At 39.5% G+C, this 22,833-nt stretch overlaps 1 protein-coding gene across 1 annotated transcript in view; it reads left to right on the top strand.

Annotated features, from left to right (window-relative positions):
• NOX3 (NADPH oxidase 3) overlaps positions 1 to 22,144 on the top strand; it is a 69,615-nt gene extending 47,471 nt beyond the window's left edge. The window contains exons 11-13 of the mRNA XM_081529237.1: positions 462 to 608; positions 5,442 to 5,566; positions 20,003 to 22,144. Coding sequence (XP_081385363.1) covers positions 462 to 608; positions 5,442 to 5,566; positions 20,003 to 20,129 — 399 coding nt within the window. The 3' untranslated portion in view covers positions 20,130 to 22,144. The remainder of the gene's footprint in view (positions 1 to 461; positions 609 to 5,441; positions 5,567 to 20,002) is intronic.
• Positions 22,145 to 22,833: the final 689 nt, after the last annotated feature.

The following is a 22,833-nucleotide window of genomic DNA, read 5'->3' as shown; positions in this document are numbered from 1 at the left end:
CAATCTCTACACTCTAGAGGTCATGACTGGTGAGGTCAATTAGTGAACAAGTCTTTGGGTCTCTGGAGAAGAAGGTCCAAATCCAGAGCTTAGACCATAAGTAAAGATGAAAAGGATTGGTTTATCCCCCTTTGGGAAACAGTGAAAGGCACAGCTAGTTATGATTATTACCTCATTCAGACACAGCACATCCAGGAATGGGGTAAATTGATCCTTATCCAGAGAAACTGGCAACAACCTATAGGCTCCTGACTCTGAATTCATTCTGGGCCTTTTCAAACGCAAGGTGAGTGTTCTCTAAAGAAATCACGGTGTGACTGCTCACTGGCAGAGAGAAGCATGTTATTTTGCAGAAGTGCCCATGTGGGCTCAAATAATTTAATGGAAGTTAAGTAGTCTGCGATTATTGGCATATCATGAAAAGATGGACCAATCTGCTTTCTTGCCCTCTCTCTTGACAGGTATATTTCTACTGGATTTGCAGAGATCCAGGAGCCTTTGAATGGTTTGCTGATCTCTTACTCTCACTGGAAACAAAGATGAGTGAGCAAGGGAAAGCTCACTTTCTGAGTTATCATATATTCCTTACTGGCTGGGATGAAAACCAGGTATTGATAAGATTCAAAATAAGCAATATCATCTAATTTGTGTTATGATAGAGAAAAGAGGAGTAATTTCAATAGTAAGCTCTATGATTATCAGGTAGCCTGAAAATATTGTTTTTATATTCTTTAAAAGAAAAGAGAATAAAATAAAGCCAGCGTAGAGCTATTCACATTATAGCAATAAAAGGAATAGAAAAGGAGATTGGAAAAGAACTTGATCAAGGTGAGAAGATTCCAAGTTTGGAAACTCAAGAAAAATTACATCATTGGAAATTGCCTTTGAAATTCAGTATTATCAAGCAGACATTATGGATTTGCTCTATTGTCCTGAGCCCTCAATTGGTTCTAATGCTATGCTTTGAGCTGTTCAAACAGAAAAAAATCACAGATGTTGACATTCAGCATTTTGTGTTGTAAAACATGTGAGTTCCTACAAAAAATAATTGTTCCTATAGAAAACAAATATGAATATATGATTTATCTAGAGATTTATTTTTCTTAAGGCATTCTTAGAAATTGCTTGCATGTATGTTTATACACCTAAGATCAAAATGATCTTCTGTTAGAACAGGTGCTCTGCCTTGTCCATTAATGTGTATTAATGCCATATTAAAGTTAGGTTTACCAAAAATGATGTATTATATATCAAAATATTGCAGTATGGTAGTGTTTCAATGCTAATAGTATTGAATGATAACTGCTACATTTTAAATGTTTTCTAACTTCTCTAATGTGGAAGAGAAGCTTCTCTAATGTGGAAGCTAACAATGAAGTGATGAAGTGATTACTGTGGTGGTGGTTTAGTCGCTGAGTCGCTTGCGATCCCATGGACTGTAGCCTGCCAGGCTCCTCTGTCCATGGGATTCTCCAGGCGAGAATACTGGAGTGGGTTGCCATTTCCTTCTCCAGAGGATCTTCCCAACCCAGGAATCGAACTCAGGTCTCCTGCATTGCAGACAGATTTCTTTACGGAACAAGCTATGAGGGAAGTTAGAAAACATTTAAAATGTAGCAGTTATCATTCAATACTATTAAAACTGAAACTTCTCTAATGTGGAAGCTACCAATGAAGTGATGAATTGATTACTAGGTTATGACGTTTATGTCCTAATCAGCACTTCTGTGACAGTTACTATAGATATTTAAGGAAAGCATGTTTGAGCCAGAGAGTTGCATTAGTCACTAAATTTACAAATGAATACACTCCTGAGTCTTTCTCTCTTTCCCTCTCTCTCTCTCTCTCTTTCACACACACACACACACATACACACACACACACACACACACACACACACACACACTTTGGCCCTATAGAATATCACTGTAATTTGACTCTGTGCTTCTGAAAATGAATAAGATTTTGCTTGAAATTCAGTTGCTAAATGCTTTTTTTAGGGTCTTATTTGCAGTCAGCCTTAAGTATTGACTCCTCTGGGGTACTTTGAAATAGAGATTTCTTGGGAACTAAACTCGAAACACCTTCATGAATTAAATAGTGTTAATTATATTTTCCAGAAAAACACTTTTTTCCTTCAAGTGGGATTTTTGACTAGTGATCCATTTGGTGAAGTGCAAACACAGTCCTTGTCTTCTGCTTTCTGGCCCGGTGCTTGCTCTTCTGCTTCTACAGTGGATTGATTTTGAGTGTCCACCTGAGCAATCCCGGTCATTTGGAAGGTGCAAGATGCAAGCTCCGTTTGATTCTGTGACAACACAGCTCCGCCCCATCCCATCCCTGCCACTTCCGAAAGTACACTATAAGAGATACTTTTCTTCTGAAAACAGTAAATTAAAATTGACACGTTCTTAAATTTTTGCCATGACATGTTGGAAATTCTCGAGACGCTTAAATTTCAGGACAAAATAATTGGTACATGCTGTCAGTCAGGAATCAAGAGGCTGTTTTAGAAACAGCCAATTGTTAAACTGAATTCAACAACCTCCAAGTGGCAGAATGACAAGAACAGAAGGGACAGATGGAAAAGGTATTATGAAGGGCAAATCGACAGGGTTTGGAGATTAATTGAACATTGGGAAGAGAAATATAGAGCAAATACAATTCCAAATGTTCGAACACCAACGATGGGTAGCTGGACAGAATCGTGGCCGGAAATGAAAAAAGCTCTTTTTTCTATTGAATAACACCCAAACTTAGCAAATACCTCCAGGCACCCCCTGACCTGACAGCAATCCCCTTGTTCTATACAATTGCTGCCATTTGCTGCTGGCTCCAGAGCCACCAAACAGCGTGTGTTCTCCGATCACACCGAGGACTTGCTCGCTTCCATCTCCCCTCACACGGTTTCCTTTTCCTTCAACGTAAGGTTAAGGTGCCTCTGTTGGGTCTGACTCTTTGCGACCCCACAGACTATAGCCCGCCAGGCTCCTCTGTCTATGGGATTCTCCAAGCAAGAATACTGGAGTGGGTTGCCATGCCCTTCTCCAGGTGATCTTCCCCCATCAGGGATCAAACCCACGTCTCTTGCATCTCCTGAATTGGCAGGTGGGTTCTTTACCACTAGCACCCCCTGTCTGTCTCTCTTGCTGCCTACTGCCTGGAGTCATCCTTTAAAGCCCAGTTCCCACACAGGTCTTCCCGTTTTCTTAGTTAAAATTACTTGAGGTTAACTTAGGTCTCCAATTCACTTTGGGTGGTTCAGATCATAGTATTTGTGCACATGGGCTTCCCTGGGGGCTCAGGTGGTAAAGAAGCTGCCTGCAATGTGGGAGACCTGGGTTCAGTCCCTGGGTTGGGAAGATCCCCTGGAGGAGGGCATGTCAACCCACTCCTGTATTCTTACCTGGAGAAACCCCATGGACAGAGGAGCCTAGGGAGGGGGGGAGGCAGCTACACTCCATGGGGTCACAAAGAGTCAGACACTACTGAAATGACTAAGCACATTTGTGCACATCGTTTGTCTCTTGTTCCAATGACCAGTTCCTCAAAGAGCAGAGACCTTTTCTCTTTCTTCTTTGTACTCAGATTCATAACATCCTGCCTGCCTAGGGCAATCACTTAACGATTGTAGGTGGAAGTAACGTGACATCACAAATTATTTGGAAAGTGTAATAATTCATTTTTAGCTAGGGTGGCCAATTTGAAGGTACAGGAAGAATTCTACACAGAAATATGTCTGGGGAGTTTAAGATGCAGTCCTCTACTCAGGTAGGAAGATGACGATTTGAGAGAGAAAGTTTGATTCACCTACGTAGGTGATGCTAATTGGGTTGCGAAAATGGAAGTTCTCTGGGGAGTAGTGGTCTGAAAGAGACTCAGAGAGCTGAGCCAGAGACTGGGAAGGCAGTCTTCCCATATGGAGACAGGGGAATAGGATAACAAAATAACAACTGCTGTTTCTTCCTTGAATCAGAACAAGAACCAGAGAGAAGTACAAGAACTAGGATTTTGTAATGTAAATAGAATCAAGAAGCAGTGTTCAGCCACATGGTAGAGAAGCCAAGAAGAATAAGGCCTGAGCTGTTTGTTGGATTTGGCACTTGGTCAAAAAAAGGAGTTGACTGTCCCTGGCTTCTTCTTCCACCCACTGCTGGAACCAGTTTCCTCTAGGGTTAGCAAAAGGGCTGTGGGGACACAAAAATTCCATTCTAAACTGGAGGCTGATACAACTCTGACCTTGAGTTCCAGTTCTAATAATGGGGCTTTTGCCAGTTTCCAAGACTCAGTCCTCAGCTACCGCTCTGTTCTTATCCTTGAACTCTTGTTTCCTATTTTATGCTTTACTCTCTGTCTGGATAAACCTGCCTAAGAAGAGAGTCCTGCCTGATGTTTTCCAGTTTTCCCTCTCTTGCCTGAAGTCCTCTTCCCAAGCTCAATTCCTACAGTAGCCCTGCTACCTGGACTCAGACTTGCCTAATGGCAATTCCCTGCAGCCTGGATTTCTGTGACTCCACCAAAGTCTCCATCATATACTGGCTTGTTAGGGCCCAGCCTCCTTATTCCTGGCTGCTTTCTAGATTGATGAGAAGCATGCCAGGGAAGTCAGTCTTGCAGCAGGATCATCGGGTAAGAGTTGGGCCCTTCAGTGTTGCTGCTCGAACTGGTCAGAGGAATTGAACAAATGAAGTACCCAAGGGTAAAACCCATGAGCTCAAGAGTTTTGGAGGGGCCTGAGCACAGCACACACAGATCTCAGGAGTTAAGCAAGAATCCTTCTTACTTATCAGAGTTCAGCACGAGCTGAAACAAATGATAGCAACTTATAAACTCATCACTAGGCATAGGTATGCCCCAGGCTCGTACTTATCAACTACCTGATGCCTGGGTGCTTTTGTGCAATTTCAAGGCAAACCGTTGGCCACAGAGCTCTAATCCTGCCCTTTACTAGGTCTGGCAACCTGTTCTGCCTGCCAGACTCAACATCCTCTTAGCATTTGAACTTGAACATAGATCGTTTCACTCCAAAAGGCAGATCTCACTGTAAAATCCAGCTTCACTCTAGGCATTTTCTATCACTTTAATCTGTCAGGGCTCTTCTCAGATCCCTAAGGTTTACTGTGAAGTGAACAGGGGCAGAGCTACAGATTATTTCTTGAGAAATTTGGCAGAAAAAAAGTAGCTTAGTGTCTGCTTTCCCTTACCCCTTTTCACTGTATTGCCTGCATCCTCTCAAGAAAAATCTTTCCAGGCTCACGTTTCTGCATGTCAATCATATAGAAGGCAGTTTATTTCAGTAGTGCCCAGGTGGAATAAAAGAATTTCCCATAAAAAAAATTGTGTATTAAATCTAAAAATGAGCATAATTACATCATCCTTATTTATTAGAGATATTTTTTTCCCCTCTGAACACCCATCTGATACCACAATTTTTACTTTAGGCCTTTCACATAGCTTTACATTGGGATGAAAATGCTGATGTGATCACAGGATTAAGGCAGAAAACCTTCTATGGAAGACCCAACTGGAATCACGAGTTCCAGCAGGTTGCCTTCAATCACCCCAGGTGAGCAGCTCTCTCTCCTCTGCCTCTTGAGAGCCTCCAGGAGAGACACAGTCTCCATCGCTTCAGGAATGGAAAGCTCTCGGGCACAAACCAGTTAATCTACAGCAGTGGGCCTCTTGTTTAGAGATAAAACATCGACCTTAGAAAAAGTAATTGTGGGATATTTCAGGAACCACAAACCTATGCATGACCATCTTACAACATCTGACAAGTGTCAACTGGGTTGAAATTTTTCATTGTTGTTTAGCCGCTAAGTCAGGTCTGAATCTTTTGCAACCCCATAGACTGTAGCTCTCTGTCCATGGGATTTTCCAGGCAAGAATACTGGAGTGGGTTGCCATTTCCTTCTCCAGGGGATCTTTCTGACCCAGGGATCAAACCCACGTCTCCTGCATTAGCAGGTGGATTCTTTACCACTGAGCTACCAGGGAAGCCCTAAAATTTTTAATATTTAAACTCAATTGAAGATGGTATTCCTTTTTAATTTTTATTTATTTATTTACTTATCAAACTAGCCTCTAATATATCTTTGCATTAGATTTTTAGGTTGGATTATTTGTGGGCCGAAAGAAATAGAGCTGAAAAAGACTTTAGGGATTATATTTATTTTTATTTATTTTTCAAATTAATTTTTATTGGAGTACAGTTGATGCACAATGTTGTGTTGATTTCTGCTGTACAGCAAAGCGTCTCAGTTATATATATATTCTGTTTCATAATCTTTTCCATTATGGATTACCACAGGCTACTAAATATAGTTCTCTGTACCATACAATAGGACCTTGTGGTTTATTCATACTACACATATACTAGTTTTCATCTGCTAATCCCAAACTAGTAAACCTTCCATTCCCCATCTTCCTACTCTTTGGCAACCAGAAATCTATTCTCTGCATCTGTGAGTTGTTCCTGTTTCACAGATATGTTCATTTGTGTTGTATTTTAGGTTCCACATACAAGTGATAGCATATGGTATTTGTCTTTCTCTTTCTGACTTACTTTGCCTAGTATGATAATCTCTAGGTCCAGAAGATGATATTTCTTAAACTGCCTATGCCTTCAGGAAATCTTGGGTAAACACGATTGATCTATAATTACTCAGTTGGAGAATTCACTTATGCCAAACTGTAAACTGTACCTAGCATATCTTGCAAACCAGAAAAAAATATTCTAAAACCAAGCAGGAGTTTAGGAGTCCGAGTACCTGGTTGTAAATCCTGGCTCCATCATTAATACCAATTTACCTTGAACAGGTTATTTAACTTGGCTCTGACCATCCCCTTCTCTGTGAACTGCAAATAATAAAACTGTTTACCTCCTAGGCTTCTGTGAGGATTAACTGTGTGAATTTTAAAGGGCCGAAAACACTGCTTTGAGTTCAGTGTTAACTGCTATCATTATTATTTTAATTATTAGTTCAGTTCAGTTCAGTCTCTCAGTTGTGTCCGACTCCCTGCAACCCCATGGACTGCAGCACGCCAGACATCCCTGTCCATCACCAACTCCCAGAGCTTGCTCAAACTCATATCCATCGAGTCAGTGATGCCATCCAACCATCTCATCCTCTGATGTCCCCTTCTCCTTCTGCCTTCAACCTTTCCCAGCATCAGAGTCTTTTCCAGTGAGTCAGTTCTTTGTATCAGGTGGCCAAAATATTGGAGTTTCAGCTTCAGCATCAGTCCTTCCAATGAATATTCAGGACTGATTTCCTTTACAATTGACTGGTTTGATCTCCTTGCTGTCCAAGGGACTCTCGAGGGTCTCCTCCAACACCACAGTTCAAAAGCATCAACTCTTTGGTGCTCAGTTTTCTTTATAGTCCAACTCTCACATCCATACATCACTAGTGGAAAAACCATAGCTTTGACTAGATGGACTTTTGTTGGCAAGATAAAGTCTCAGCTTTTTCACTATCCTCTTTCACCTTCATCAAGAGGCTCTTTAGTTCTTCTTCACTTTCTGCCATAAGGGTGGTGTCATCTGCATATCTGAGGTTACTGATATTTCTCCCGGCAATCTTGATTCCAGCTTGTGCTTTGTCCAGCCTGGCATTTTGCATGATGTACTCTGCATATAAGTTAAATAAGCAGGGTGACAATATGCAGCCTTGACGGACCCTCTCCCGATTTGGAACCATTCCCTTGTTCCATGTCAAGTTCTAACTGTTGCTTCTTGACCTGAATACAGGTTTCTCAGGAGGCAGGTCAGGTGGTCTGGTATTCCCATCTCTTTAAGAATTTTACAGTATGTTGTGATCCACACAGTCAAAGGTTTTGACGTAGTTAATAAAGCAGAAGTAGATGTTTCTCTGGAACTCTGTTGCTTTTTCAATGATCCAACGGATGTTGGCAATTTGATCTCTGGTTCCTCTGCTTTTTCTCAATCCAGCTTGAACATATGGAATTTCACAGTTCACATACCATTGAAGCCTGGAGAATTTTGAGCATTACTTTGCTACTGTATGAGATGAGTTAAAAAAAAAACTTAAATATGACTACTATTATTATTATTATATGATAAACTTCAGCATAGAAGAGGAAGAGCATTTGCTCTGGGACCATAAGACAAGAGTGAAGGCTGTGTTTTCTGATTCTAGAAGATACTGACTATGTGGCAAACAAGGAAGTTTGTTTGAGCTTTTGGGCCCCAGTGTAAAACATGGGTGATTCTATACATTCACATTGTTATCTTCATAATTTAAAAATGCATAGTATGTTGAAAAACTTGGTGACGTACAGAGCACTAATGCAAACTTTTGTTGTTATTATACATCGTCTAAATCAGTCATTGTTCTGAACTCACATCATCTACAGGTCTTGGAAGTAGTATGTCCTAATATTGCCTTTGTTTAAAGAATAGTTTCCACTTTTGAGGAAAGACCTGAAGGAAGTAAGGACCTGGCAAGTGTGCCATGTGGGCAACTGGGAAAAACCAAAAGGGCAGCATGTGCCAAGGCCCTGAGACAGCAGACACTGTTCCTGGCATGATCCAGGAGGCCATGGATCATGTTGCTATGTTCTTCTTTCGGAAAAAAATTATTCATCTGATAAATGTTTTACACTCAATTTTCAATTATCATGGGACTAATGTTCCCACATTGCAGTCTTTTGACAGGGACGCATGTATCTTGGTCTTTAAGCTTCTATAGATAAGACTGCTCTTTGCTATGTTGTTTTTGTTGTTATTCAGTCACTAAGTCATGTTTGACTCTGTGACTCCTTGAACTATAGCACATTAGGTTCCTCTGTCCTCCACCATCTCCTGGAGTTTGCTCAAATTCATGTCCATTGAGTGGTGATGTTCTCTAACCATCTCATCCTCTGCTGTCCACTTCTCCTCTTGCTGCCCACTTCTCTTTCAGTCTTTCCCAGCATCAGGGTCTTTTCCGATAAATTGGCTCTTCACAACAGGTGGCAAAGTATTGGAACTTCAGCTTCAGCATCAGTCCTTCCAATGAATATTCAGAGTTGATTTCCTGTAAGATGGACTGGTTTGATTTCCTTGCAGTCCAAGGGACTTTCAAGAGTCTTCTCCAACACCACAGTTCAAAGGCATCAATTCTTCAGTGCTCAGTATTCTTTATGGTCCAACTCTCACATCCATACATGACCACCGGAAAAACCATAGCTTTGATTGTCCCTTATTGATGCTTCACGTAGTATTTGTTTATTTGTGTTACATGTGAAGTTTACAGCCCAGTAAGAAGACCTTTCAGACCAAACCATTTAATTATCTCCCTCCCTCAGAAAGGTGTAAACCAGAAACACAGCATCAAGAGACGAAGGGTAGAACTGTGTTTTCACAAACTCTACCTCCAAAATCACATTGCATTGTGCTGAGAATTGAGTCTGTCTGATTTTGCAGGGAGTGAGGAGTAGAGAACAGTTTGAAAGTGGGAAAACCATATAGCTGTCACTTTTCTCATTGCCCTTGTGAAGTGTGTGTTCATTCCTTTTCAAAAGCCATAATCGAAGTATAGTATACACATGTACTTAAAGCCCAGTTGAATTTTTCAGCACAAGAGTTATGGAAACTCTCTCTTCCCAATGGAAGACTTCATCTCTTCCGAAGTTAAAAAAAAAAAAAAACAAGGTTTGAATGTCACTGAATCAAACCTCTGTATCATACTTCCTAGTCCCAAATTCTAAAAATAGTGTATCTGTAACAACCTTAGACTCTCTAACACTACAACTTATTATACAACTTCAACTATCAATGTAATTAACATTAGACATGTGTTACTGTTCTTGTGGCTATTGTTCAGTCGCTAAGTCATGTCCGACTCCTTGCCACCGCAAGGACTGTAGCCCACCAGGCTTCTCCGTCCTTCACTGTCTCCTAGAGTTTGTTCAGATTCATGTCCATTGAGTTGGTGTTGCCATCCATCTCACCCTCTGTTGTCCTCTTCTCCTCCTGCCCTCAATCTTTCCCAGCATCAGGGTCTTTTCCAATGTGTTGGCTCTTCACATCAAGTGGCCAAAATATTGAAGCTTCAGATTTAGCATCAGTCCCTCCAGTGAATATTTAGGGTTGATTTTCCTTTGGGATTCACTGGTTAGGAAAGCTCAATTATCCTTTTACTCATGGAACGCCAGATTCCTGGGAAAAGACAAGTCACCAGTAGAAGGCTTAGCACTACTCTTCCAAAAGACTTTTTAAATGACCTCCTTAAAATAATTTTGTTTTCTGCTGTGTAAAAGAAGATTTATGTTTAATGAAGCTTTTAATGAAGACATCACAGAAAGAGAATGCCAATAGAATCTAATTTTTAAACAAGAAAATCTAATATTGAGAAGTATTTCAATATCCTGGCCTTTGCCAAGTTATAAATAAAACACACAATTCAATTATTGTTCTGCACAAAGAGCAAAGTCACATTAATTTTCCTCAAGATGGTTATTAAAGAGATAAACAGTATGTTTTCCCCCCAATTATGTCAAGGAGATGTTTGTTCCCAAGCTTCATTGGCTACTCATACAAGACAGGCCTGTCCTGTCATTAGCTCATATCTTTTGGCAAAGATGGGCCAGGAAGAATTGTTGGATTTGTTCATGGCCTCAGCAAAGGTTCTTTGTTCTTGAGGGTCTTTGAAGTGGGCTCTCAACCATTTCTATTCATCAGTGCAAAGCGGAGTATTCTTAGGGCTTACTCTTTTAAAAACATTCACCTGTTCATTTAAAGCAGGAGTCTGTTCTTGTTCTAAGAAGGAGTTAAATCAAAAGAATAAAGGGAAGAGGGGAAAAAATATTTTTTTACAGAACATGAAAAACAGCACCAAAAATAAAGCTTGAAGGGAAGCAGATCAAAGAGAACAGTGCAAGCTATAAAGGAAGCAGAAAATTGCAAAAATAACAGTAAGAGAGAAACAAATTGATGGGCATCAAAATGAATACAAATAAGGAAAGGGAAAGAAAAAATTTTAAAGAGATCAAAGACAGAGAGTAGAAAATAGGGAAGTATACTCTGTTGTTTTTATGTGCAATTAATTTTCATAATTGTATCAGCTGTATAACAAAAGCACAAGTATAATTTTAGAAGAAGATCAACAAATAGTAAGTGGACATGTAAAAAGTCTTTTACTGACATGGCCAAACTGACATGCATGGAACTATTGTTGTACATTGCTTAAGTTAGACAAGCACAGAAAATTATTCTAAACTCACAAACAATGGAAACTATTCTGTTACTTAAAATATAAATGTTAATTAAATACACACGTTGATATCTGTGTCTTACTAATCTTTAGAAATGCATGTCTTATACAAAACTGGGAGCTACATATCATTATTTGTAGATGTTATTATAATTCCAAGCTTTAGGCAAACGTTCAGAAAATCAGGAAATTGTTTCCAAGAAGGTAGACAGAATGAAAATAAATATATCTTTATCACATCTAGCTACTTTTTGATAAACACATATTATGTGTGTGCTCAACCTTCTGGATTTGTAGGTCTGTTGTTTTTAATTAATTGAATAAAATGATACTCCATAAGACTTCAATCTTTGATCTTACATTTCACATAATATTTATAGTTTGCCACTTTTGACTTATCTACTAATAACTTCACCATTCCTTGTAGGCGTAAAACTTTATGCAATTAATTACGATAAAAACTTAGAAGATCTGGCCATTTTTTTCATAGCTTCAGTAGAAGTGTTTCTTTTCTCTGGAAGAAAAAATAAAGAATAGAAGAATACTACCATTTGTTAGAACAGTACAACCCCAAAGTGAAGAAAGATGCTGACTTACCATATGACTGGGAGCTTCAGATCCATGCTACATGAATGTATTTTAGACCATCCATTGTTTTCAGAAATGTAAAAATACCTTTCTACTAAATTGAGTAAACGTGTCCACCTGGAGCCACATTTGCTTGTGTGCACACCCTCCGATTCTCATTTGTATGTACATATGCACAAAATGTTTTTAAATGATATTTTTAAGAAATTAACATTCTGATTATAGCACACAAGTCTGTCTGTCTAAAAGGATATCCTAAACATTCCTTATATGACTAAATTGCTCAGAATATTCAAAGAAATAGACTTTGGTAGAAATTCCACACAAAACAAATAATAGCTTCAAGAGAAAAAGAAAGCCACCATAAACTTGTGATGGGGCATTGTTAGCATACATAAATAGTATCTTTCCATCAGAGGACATCCAGTCCTCCCGTTATGATCCAGTGAAGATTCAAAGAAAATTGCTGGCATTATTCCATTTGTGGTACATGGGATTAGCAAGGTGGGTGAGCACAAGGTAGATTTATCATTATTCTGCAAATTCTCTTTGGGAATTATCTACTGAAGCATTAGATACGGCAAAAATATTAGGATATTTCTGTGTGATGTATTTCTGTGTGAGGTGTATGTTTTGAACGTTTTCTCAGAGGAAGGAGGGGACACAATTGGCAGAAACATAGCTCTACCATGAGGATCAAATACTACAAGTCAGCTGCTTTCATTTCTCTCCCCTATTTTAATCACGAGGGGCTTTCCAGGTGGCACAGTGGTGAAGAATCTGCCTGCCAATGCAGGAGACCCAAGAAATGCAGGTTCAACCCCTGGGTCAGGAAGATCCCCTGGAGAAGGAAATGGCAACCCACTCCAGTATTCTTACCTGGAAAATTCCATGGACAGAGAAGCCTGGTGGGCTACAGTCCATGGGGTCGCACAATTGAACATCACTGAGCAAACACACAACAACACACATTTTTAACCATGATGCTCTCAAAGGCGGCAACTTTGTGCTCCTCAGAGCCAAGTCCAGTCACCAGCTTTAGCAAGTGAAGGTACCATGAGAAGGATGAGGAGTCTGGGACGAGAGTGCTGACTCAGCAAAGAAGATGGCGTTGATGGGAAGAGCTAGAGAAGTGTGTCAGCCCTGAGCAAACACTGTTAGGGACACCTGTAGCTCCTAATCAACCCCTGAGTAATTAGGACACAGTGAAAAGTAGCAGAGGAGGCCGCTACAAATCAATAGGGAGGTGGCTTTTTTAAGAAAAATGGCCAACGCAGTTATCATCTCTGGTTACAAAAGGGAAGGTATTGTACAAAATATAATTATGAGATGAATTATTTGGTGGCTTCTCTAATGAAAAGCATTCTCGAGGAAAGATTAAATAGAAGTTGTGTCCATTGTCTGATAGTGAGCTTGTAGTTCTCATTGTCTTCTTTCTAAGCCTCCATAAATCCACGGGAAGCTTTTGTTTATCGATTTTATTTGCAGAGTGCACTCAGGGCATAAAGTAATTTGATTTTTTTTAAATGGGGTTTAGGGTCTGCCCCTATAGGGTTATAACTTACCAAGCATAAGAGCCAACACATAAAAACAAACATGCAATTTAAAGAGAGCAGGGCTCAAGATGGGAGAACCTGAGAAGCCAGCAAGGTGGTTGGATTACACTCGCTCTCCCATATATCTGCTGGCCGGAAACCTCCTGAGAAGTGACATTTTGGCTGCCTTTCATGCATGGCATCACCGAACTGTTTTGAAAAATGCATCAAGCCCACAAAAAACGAGCACAACAGTCATTTAGCAAATAAGAGGGGAACAGGAGAATTTTCTTTATTGTTTATCAGAGCTAAAAAATACTGTTAATGTTAACCATCTCTGCAGCTTGTATAAAATTTGTCCTTTCCCCATCAAAGTCAGCTGCCCAGACGGATCAATGCCGCTAATGTTGTCCCCAGTCCAACGCCTCCCGTGTGTGCAAACTCTGCAACTTGCAGGCTGTAAACTAAAGAATAATGCCTTGTGTTTTTATACTTCTTTTACACAGAATCTTTTTTTTTTTTCATTCTGAGCATTCGTGGGTAATTAAACTTTATAGAAGAATGTTTTTTCTTTAGCAACCCCATTAGGGTTCTGTTGCACTTGTCCGTTGCCTCATAAAAGAAAAAAAAAATTGCTGCCACATCAGTGCCTTCACCACTTTGTAAGGCTTCTTGGCTCCTTGTTTCACAGTGAGGCTTTGTGATGAGAAAGGTCCATACTTGAAATCACAAACGCCGAGGCAGGGAAGCAAGGCACACCAAAGAATGCCACGTGTGGGGACTGTAATGCACAGAGAGCCAAGGGAGGACTGGCTTTTCTGCCTTAGTGGAAGGTAGATGATGAAGGGCCTTTGTGAGACTTTTTGGTGATTACATAACCATGACAGTTACATAAATACAGAAACATGTGTACTCAGCTGTGCAGCGTAATAGCCGCAGCTTCAAAAGAGGCGGGGTAGCTGTGAACTGCTGGGGACACCTGGGGTACACCTGGCAGCCAGCAATCAGAATCCTTTGAAATGGAGTCTTAAAGGCAGAGCATCAAAGAGCATCTTCACGATCTGCAAACAGTCACACATGGCTGCAAACGAAAGGGCGATCTTAGCCTGTTGGGAATGGACCAGTGGGCAATCTCTTTGGTGACACCTACACTAATGGAAAAATATCACCACCCATAACAGTGTCTTTGAACATAGATGCAAGGTTGCCTCTGGGCATCAGACTCCTCACGGGGAAGGCTTTTGGCTGACCTATCTATCATTCAAACTGCGGCAGTCCAGAACTCAAAAAACCTAGTACAAGCCTGGGCGGGAGGGTAGTATAGGGGAGAATGGACACATGTATATGTATGGCTGAGCCCCTTCATTGTTCACCTGGAACTATCACAATATTGTTAGCCAGCTATACCTCAATACCAAGAAAAAAAAAAAGATGAATACATCAGATTAAAAAAAAAAAATTCCTAGTGCAAGAGTGCTGATCCAGGAAGTCTGTAACCACTGCTGGGTTAACAGTCCACATCACATCCTGTGGTCAGCTTCCTGGAGCAGACAGACATAATGTAGATTGTAACGTGAGCTAGCCATTCTTGAGAGATCACCACACGCTAAGTCTGATCTAACCCTCATAGAGGTGCTTAGGAGTTTGGTATAGAACTGTCCCCGTGAATAGATAAGAAAAGGGGGACTTCAGGGAGCTAATTAACATGCTCAGCAATGAAGTGATGAATCAATAGCACTCAACCATTGGCTGATATTTCCACGTGTGTTAGTCGCTCAGTCATGTCTGACTCTTTGTGACCCCATGAACTGTAGCCCGCCAGGCTCCCTGTCCATGAAATTCTTAAGGCAAGAATACTGGAGTGGGCTGCCATTCCCTTCTCCAAAGGATCATCCAAATCCAGGGATCAAATTTGGGTCTCCTGCATTGAAAGTAGAGTCTTTAATGTTTGAGCCACTAGGGAAGCCCATAAACACCTTTAAATTACTTCATTAAGTCATAAACTCATATTTTTTTCAGTGGGAAATGTTTCCTGAAAAAGTGTTTTCTCAAATTTAGCCATAGGAATAATCTCTTTAAAAATAATACTTAAACATTTTAAACATATTGTCATTTACAAATGAAGCCACTTGATAAGTTCCTTTGAAGCTAGAGTTTGAGATGTAATTGAACCATCAATTTCTACCATGGCTATTATTGTTCAGGAACACATAATTAAATGTGGATTCAATACATGGCAGAGAATCATGTTAACACCCAAGTTAAGAAGAATGAAGTTATAGGGATGTTTCTCAACAAACACAATATGAGGAGGTAAAGGTGGTGTGGAGGGCTGGTCCTAAAGTTCAAGGAATTTTTCTAAGACAGTGTTTCTCAGAGGATAGCTCATAGGGCCATGTACTTTAATAGCACCTGGGAGGCTTGCTAAAAATGCATTCCTTGGATTCAAGCCTGAGACTCTGTTTTAATAATCTGCCTAGATAATTTTATGCCTAGCATAGTATGAGAACTTTTGACCCAGACTCGAACCACTAATTAAGTTTGTGCCAGAGATTAGAAAAATGCTATAAGGAATAGTACAATGCAAGACAAGGGAAATCACGGTTTCTATAAGTCCCTGTAGAGACTGGCCGCTCCCGCTTTTCAGAAACAACCTGAATCCTGCGGCTAACTCATTATTTATATATAAGGAGAGCCAGCAGTTGTGTTTTCAAGGGATTGGAGCAGCCCTGGGATATTCATTATATGCAAAAACATCCCTTCAATACTGTTTTCTGAAATGCCATAATTAGAGAAGACAACTTTGAGGTGACTTCATTTTCAGCCATGTGATTTTCCTTTCCAACTCTTCTTTTTGGCCTTCTTTTAAAATTAAATTCCAACAGGAGAAGTAAGCAAAAGTTGCTAGGACTTTTGTATAAATGATCTTAACTATCAAAAGGCAGGGTTGAATAATAGTAATAACTAACACTTTTAAAACCTTTTGGAATGCATTATCTCATTTTGCTTTGGAGAAAGCATACCACGCAGTCATTATTATCTTAGTTCTACTCATGTGGAGATTGAGGTTCATAGTCTTGCTCAAGAGCATGCAAATAATAGGGAACAGAGTCATTTGTTCATTTCTTCAGAAAACAAATATTGATTGTCTACTCAGGATTACAGAGATGAGTAAGAGAGACCAGGTTCTTGCTCTCGGGGAGGTGACATTCTAATCACGAGTCCAGTTTAGTTCAGTTCAGTTCAGTCGCTCAGTTGTGTCCAACTCTTTTTGACCCCAGGAACCGCAGCACACCAGGCATCCCTGTTCATCACCAACTCCCAGAGTCCACCCAAACCCATGTCCATCGAGTCAATAATGCCATTCAGCCATCTCATCCTCTGTTGTCCCCTTCTCCTCCTGCCCTCAATCTTTCCCAGCATCAGGGTCTTTTCCAATGAGTCAGCTCTTCGCATCAGGTGGCCAAAGTATTGGAGTTTCAGCTTCAACATCAGTCCTTCCAATGAACACCCAGGACTGATCTCCTTTAGGATGGATTAGTTGGATCTCCTTGCAGTCCAAGGGACTCTCAAGAGTCATCTCCAACACCACAGTTCAAAAGCATCAATTCTTCGGTGCTCAGCTTTCTTTATACTCCAACTCCCACATCCATACATGACCACTGGAAAAACCATAGCCTTGACTATATGGACCTTTGTTGGCAGAGTAATGTCTCTGCTTTTTAATATTCTGTCTCGGTTGGTCATAACTTTCCTTCCAAGGAGTAAGTGTCTTTTAATTTCATTGTTACAATCACCATCTGCAGTGATTTTGGAGCCCAGAAAAATAAAGTCAGCCACTGTTTCCACTGTTTCCCCATCTATATGCCATGAAGTGATGGGACCAGATGCCATGATCTTAGTTTTCTGAATGTTGAGCTTTAAGCCAACATTTTCACTCTCCTCTTTCACTTTCATCAAGAGGCTCTTTAGGTCTTCTTCACTTTCTGTCATAAGGGTGGTGTCATCTACATATCTGAGGTTATTGATATTTCTCCCAGCAATCTTGATTCCAGCTTGTACTTCCTCCAGGCCAGCGTGTCTCATGATGTATCTGCATATAAGTTAAATAAGCAGGGTGACAATAGACAGCCTTGATGTACTCCTTTTCCTATTTAGAACCAGTCTGTTGTTTCATGTCCAGTTCTAGCTGTTGCTTCCTGACCTGCATACAGGTTTCTCAAGAGGCAGATCAGGTGGTCTGGTATTACCATCTCTTTCAGAATTTTCCACAGTTTATTGTGATCCACACAGTCAAAGGCTTTGGCATAGTCAATAAAGCAGAAATAGATGTTTTTCTGGAACTCTCTTGCTTTTTCAATGATCCATCAGATGTTGGCAATTTGATCTCTGGTTCCTCTGCCTTTTCTAAAACCAGCTTGAACATCTGGAAGTTCATGGTTCACGTATTGCTGAAGCCTGGCTTGGAGAATTTTGAGCATTACTTTACTAGCGTGTGAGATGAGTGCAATTGTGTGGTAGTTTGAGCATTCTTTGGCATCACCTTTCTTTGGGATTGGAATGAAAACTGACCTTTCCCAGTCCTGTGGCCACTGCTGAGTTTTCCAAATTTGCTGGCATATTGAATGCAGCACTTTCACAGCATCATCTTTCAGGATTTGAAACAGCTCAGCTAGAATTCTATCACTAGCTATGTTCGTAGTGATGCTTCCTAAGGTCCACTTGACTTCACATTCCAGGATGACTGGCTCTAGGTGAGTGACCACACCATCGTGATTATCTGGGTCGTGAAGATCTTTTTTGTACAGTTCTTCTGTGTATTCTTGCCACCTCTTCTTAATCTCTTCTGCTTCTGTTAGTTGCATACCATTGCTGTCCTTTATTGTGCCCATCTTTGCATGAAATGTTCCCTTGGTATCTTTAATTTTCTTGAAGTGATCTCTGGTCTTGCCCATTCTGTTGTTTTCCTCTATTTCTTTGCATTGATCTCTGAGGAAGTCTTTCTTATCTCTCCTTGCTATTCTTTGGAACTCTGCATTCAAATGGGTATATCTTTCCTTTTCTCCTTTGCTTTTCACTCCTGTCTTTTCACAGCTATTTGTAAGGCCTCCTCAGACAGCCATTTTGCTTTTTTGCATTTCTTTTTCTCGGGGATGGTCTTGATTCCTGTCTCCTGTACAATGTCACAAACCTCCATCCATAGTTCATCAGGCATTCTGTCTATCAGATCTAGTCCTTTAAACCTATTTCTCACTTCCACTGTATAGTCATAAGGGATTTGATTTAGGTCATACCTGAATGGTCTAGTGGTTTTCTCCACTTTCTTCAATTTCAGTCTGAATTTGGCAATAAGGAGTCCATGATCTGAGCCACAGTCAGCTCCCAGTCTTGTTTTTGCTGACTGTATAGAGCTTCTCCATCTTTGGCTGCAAAGAACATAATCAATCTGATTTCGGTGTTGACCATCTGGTGATGTCCATGTGTAGAGTGTTCTCTTGTGTTGTTGGAAGAGGGTGTTTGCTATGACCAGTGCGTTCTCTTGGCAAAACTCTATTAGCTTTTGCCCTGCTTCATTCTGTACTCCAAGACCAAATTTGCCTGTTACTCCAGGTGTTTCTTGACTTCCTACTTTTGCATTGCAGTCCCCTATAATGAAAAGGACATCTTTTTTGGGTGTTAGTTCTAGAAGGTCTTGTAGGTCTTCATAGAACTGTTCCAACTTCAGCTTCTTAGGCATTACTGGTCGGGGCATAGCCTTGAATTACCATGATATTGAATGGCTTGCCTTGGAGACGAACAGAGATCATTCTGTCGTTTTTGAGATTGCATCCAAGTACTGCATTTCAGACTCTTTTGTTGACTATGATGGCTACTCCATTTCTTCTAAGGGATTCTTGCCCAGAGTAGTAGATATAATGGTCATCTGAGTTAAATCCTGGGTGTTCATTGGAAGGATTGATGTTGAAGCTGAAACTCCAATACTTTGGCCGCCTCATGCATTAAGAGTTGACTCATTGGAAAAGACCCTAATGCTGGGTAGGATTGGGGGCAGGAGGAGAAGGGGACGACAGAGGATGAGATGGTTAGATGGCATCACCGACTCGATGGACGTGGGGTTGGGTAGACTCTGGGAGTTGGTGATGGACAGAGAGGCCTGGCGTGCTGTGATTCATGGGGTTGAAAAGAGTCGGACACGATTGAGCAACTGAACTGAACTGAGTTAAATTCACCCATTCCAGTCCATCTTAGTTCACTGATTCCTAGAATGTCGATGTTCACTCTTGTCATCTCCTGTTTGACCACGTCCCATTCCAAGAGGATGCCAATCAAGGTCACTTGACCAAAATTCCACCCCGTATCACCTCTATAATGAAACGCCTCCATCTGTCAACATGGCGCCTGCCAACCTCGATCTTCTTCACATCACCTATCTGTATCACACAGCATCTTGTGATACAGAGCTTAACAGGATTCTGGGAACCGGTGGGAGAACATGGTGCTAAAAGTAGGAGAAAAGATTTTGAGGAAGAAAGAAAGTGGGTGGAGAAAAATACGTAAAGTCACAACCGCGGCTACTCACTAACTGTATCGTTCTGTCTTGGCTGCTGGCTGGTCTTGCCCTGTGTAACACATTCTCTTCTTGTCTCACCTCCACCGCAGCAGCAGCATTGGTGTGTTCTTCTGTGGACCCAAAGCTCTCTCAAAGATACTTCAGAGAATGTGCCGCTTATATTCATCCGCTGACCCCAGGGGGATTCACTTTTATTACAACAGAGAAAGCTTCTAGACTTTGGAGGAAAAAAATCCACATGTTGTGTAAGTGGCTACAATCATATAGGTCAAGCATCAGGAAACTTTTCCCATAATGTACCAGATAATAATTATTTTAGATTCTGTGGACCGTATGGTCTCAGTTGCAAGCACTCAACTCTGCCGTTGCAAGCACCAAAGTAGCCCCTGTATCTTAACAAATGGAGGTGGCTGTGTTCCAGCAAAACTTTATTTATGGACACTGAAACCAAATTTCATATAATTTTCTTCTGTCATAAAATATTCTTCTTTTGATTTGTTCTCAACAATTTAAAAATGTAAGACATTCTTAGCTCATGGGTTGTCCAAAAACGGGTACTGAGCCAGATTTGACTTGTAGGAAGTAGTTTGCTGAGCCCTGATATAGGTCATCTTTCCCAAGCTTGTTTTCATGCTTAACAATACGTCCAAATGGAGACCAGCATGGCTGCTTGGCTCATAGCCTCCTTTAGAAGTCATTTCAAATTTCATCTCCCTGATGGCAGAGACATCTGCCTTGTCTCCAAACCTGATCTTTTCTGCTTTAAACTTAAGCTCCTTTGTGCTTTTTTCATCCTCTATAGATCTGAGAAATCACCAATGGGGGTTATCTTTCACAAAAATCCTTTCTATACATGAAAATGATAATAAAGTCATCCTTTACCTATCCCTTTTCTAGTCCAAACAAAACTCTTAACTTTTCATCCAAGGATATATACCCTAGCACTTCAATCATTCTTGTTTCCCTTCTTCAAATCCATTTTCATTCTTCACATCCTTTTACAATGTGTTGACTAAAATGAGACGTAACTTTCTAATCTAAGCATGACTAGTAGTGTATAAAAGAGTGATTTCTTTTTTAGAGCTTGTATGCCATATGCTTTTCAATACAACTAAATTCTATTTGCATCTCTTTCTTTTCTTCCTTCCACATTTCTTTCTTTCTCTCTTTTAATAAGTACTTTTTGTTACTATCACATTTTGATCTATGGTCATCTTGATACTTAACATCTCAGCTCAACTTCTACCCCACAAACATACTGGAATTTTTTTTTTAATTTTATACTCTTATTGAGCCAGTATTTCCATGCCATACAACTGTTTTATCCCCAAAATGTTCAGAAAATACTCTTCATATTGTATAGTTTTCTCTACTGGTATCAATTTTTTTTTAGCATTTTTCTTTCTAATATTTCAATATTGTTTTTAAGTCTATCACCAGACACTAATATTAGTATTTAGCTCAGTTTATCTCAAATCTTTTGTTCAGATGTTCAAGCTTAGACTCCTTTCTTTAGATTCAAGTTATTAAATCCAAAAGGCTCCATGATGAATTTTTGTTACTGCTTGTTAATATGAGCACCTAGTTGGGAACATATTAAAGATAACTAACCATTGAGAATGGCACATCGCCCTATACTGTCTTAGCTTAAAAATAAGATATCATATACAATAAAACAAAAATATTTATTGAAATTAAAACAGATTATGTTTTACAAATGCTTTTGTAGGTGGCCATTCTGCCATAGAACAGAATTTAATTGGTCTGATCTGATTTGTTTTTACAAAGTTAAGCAGCCACTTAAGCTCTTTCAGGTATTTCTAAATTATAAATTGATCATTTGTTTTACTTTATGCTCAAATATTAATGTTGATTCTGTAGTTTATAGGGTATATACTTAACTATATTCTAGGGGAAAAGTTAGGCATATCCTGATGTCTCAAAAATTATTTCTACTAACTCTGCATTGGAATTTATTAGTATCTTTAATTATTCCTTGGAGAATATCATCCAAATTCTACTAATTTTAATACACCAAATCTTTCTGTCTATTTACTTCCAAATTTAAATTTGATTAGCCTTTACAACTAGGCATTTCTGTAGTCAAATATGCTTATCTAACCTTTAGCAGGAAAATAAATATATTAAAATATTTTCTCTTGATTATATTCAATTCTTACTTTTCTTTTCCTGTCTATTTGTAAATAAAATGTACTCTCCAGTCAACTAAATTTGTCAAATAAGTATACTTGTCATTAAAAATAGGCTTCAGTCTCTGTAGATTTCTTTTAATTTTGTTATAAACCTAAAATTGCTCAAAACATAGAAAAATTAAAAAAAAAAAAAGATTTTGCTGCATTTGAAAAAAATCTTTCCTGTTTTCATCCCTTTTAAGTTTTGAGCTTTAGGTTATTTCTCTAAATACCATGTAGAATCTGACCTATCTCGACAGTAAAAATACAACAACAACAACAAAAAAATCAGTAGATTTCTTTAATGCAGCAATAATAAAATAGAAAATACAGATTTTTAAAAAAGGAAATTATCTTTTCAAAATAGAAACAAAAATATAGCAAACATAAACCTATTTAACAAGAATTATGTAAGGTGATTTGATAATTAGCAAACATTTACAAACAGACATTTTTAATTTGATAGAAATAGCATGTTCTTAAACAGGAATGTTAAGCATACCAAAAATATTGATTTGTTCCAAATTAATTAATAGGTTAAATAAAATTACAACCAAAATTTAAATTCTCTTTAAAACTTTTTGAAATGCTAGATATGCTAAAGTTTACCTAGAAGAATATATAAGCAAGAGAGAAGCAAAAAGAAAAAAAAAAGTGAAAAGAGGAGAAGAAACAAAAAAGGAGAAGAGAGAAAGAACAGAACAGAAAGGAAGGGAAGATAAGGAAAA

Source organism: Giraffa tippelskirchi, chromosome 9 (genome assembly GCF_054371585.1).
Source record: "Giraffa tippelskirchi isolate mGirTip1 chromosome 9, T2T-mGirTip1v1.2.pri, whole genome shotgun sequence".
NCBI lineage: Eukaryota > Metazoa > Chordata > Mammalia > Artiodactyla > Giraffidae > Giraffa > Giraffa tippelskirchi.
Note: the sequence above shows the minus strand (reverse complement) of the source record. Positions and strands in the feature narration are given on the sequence as shown.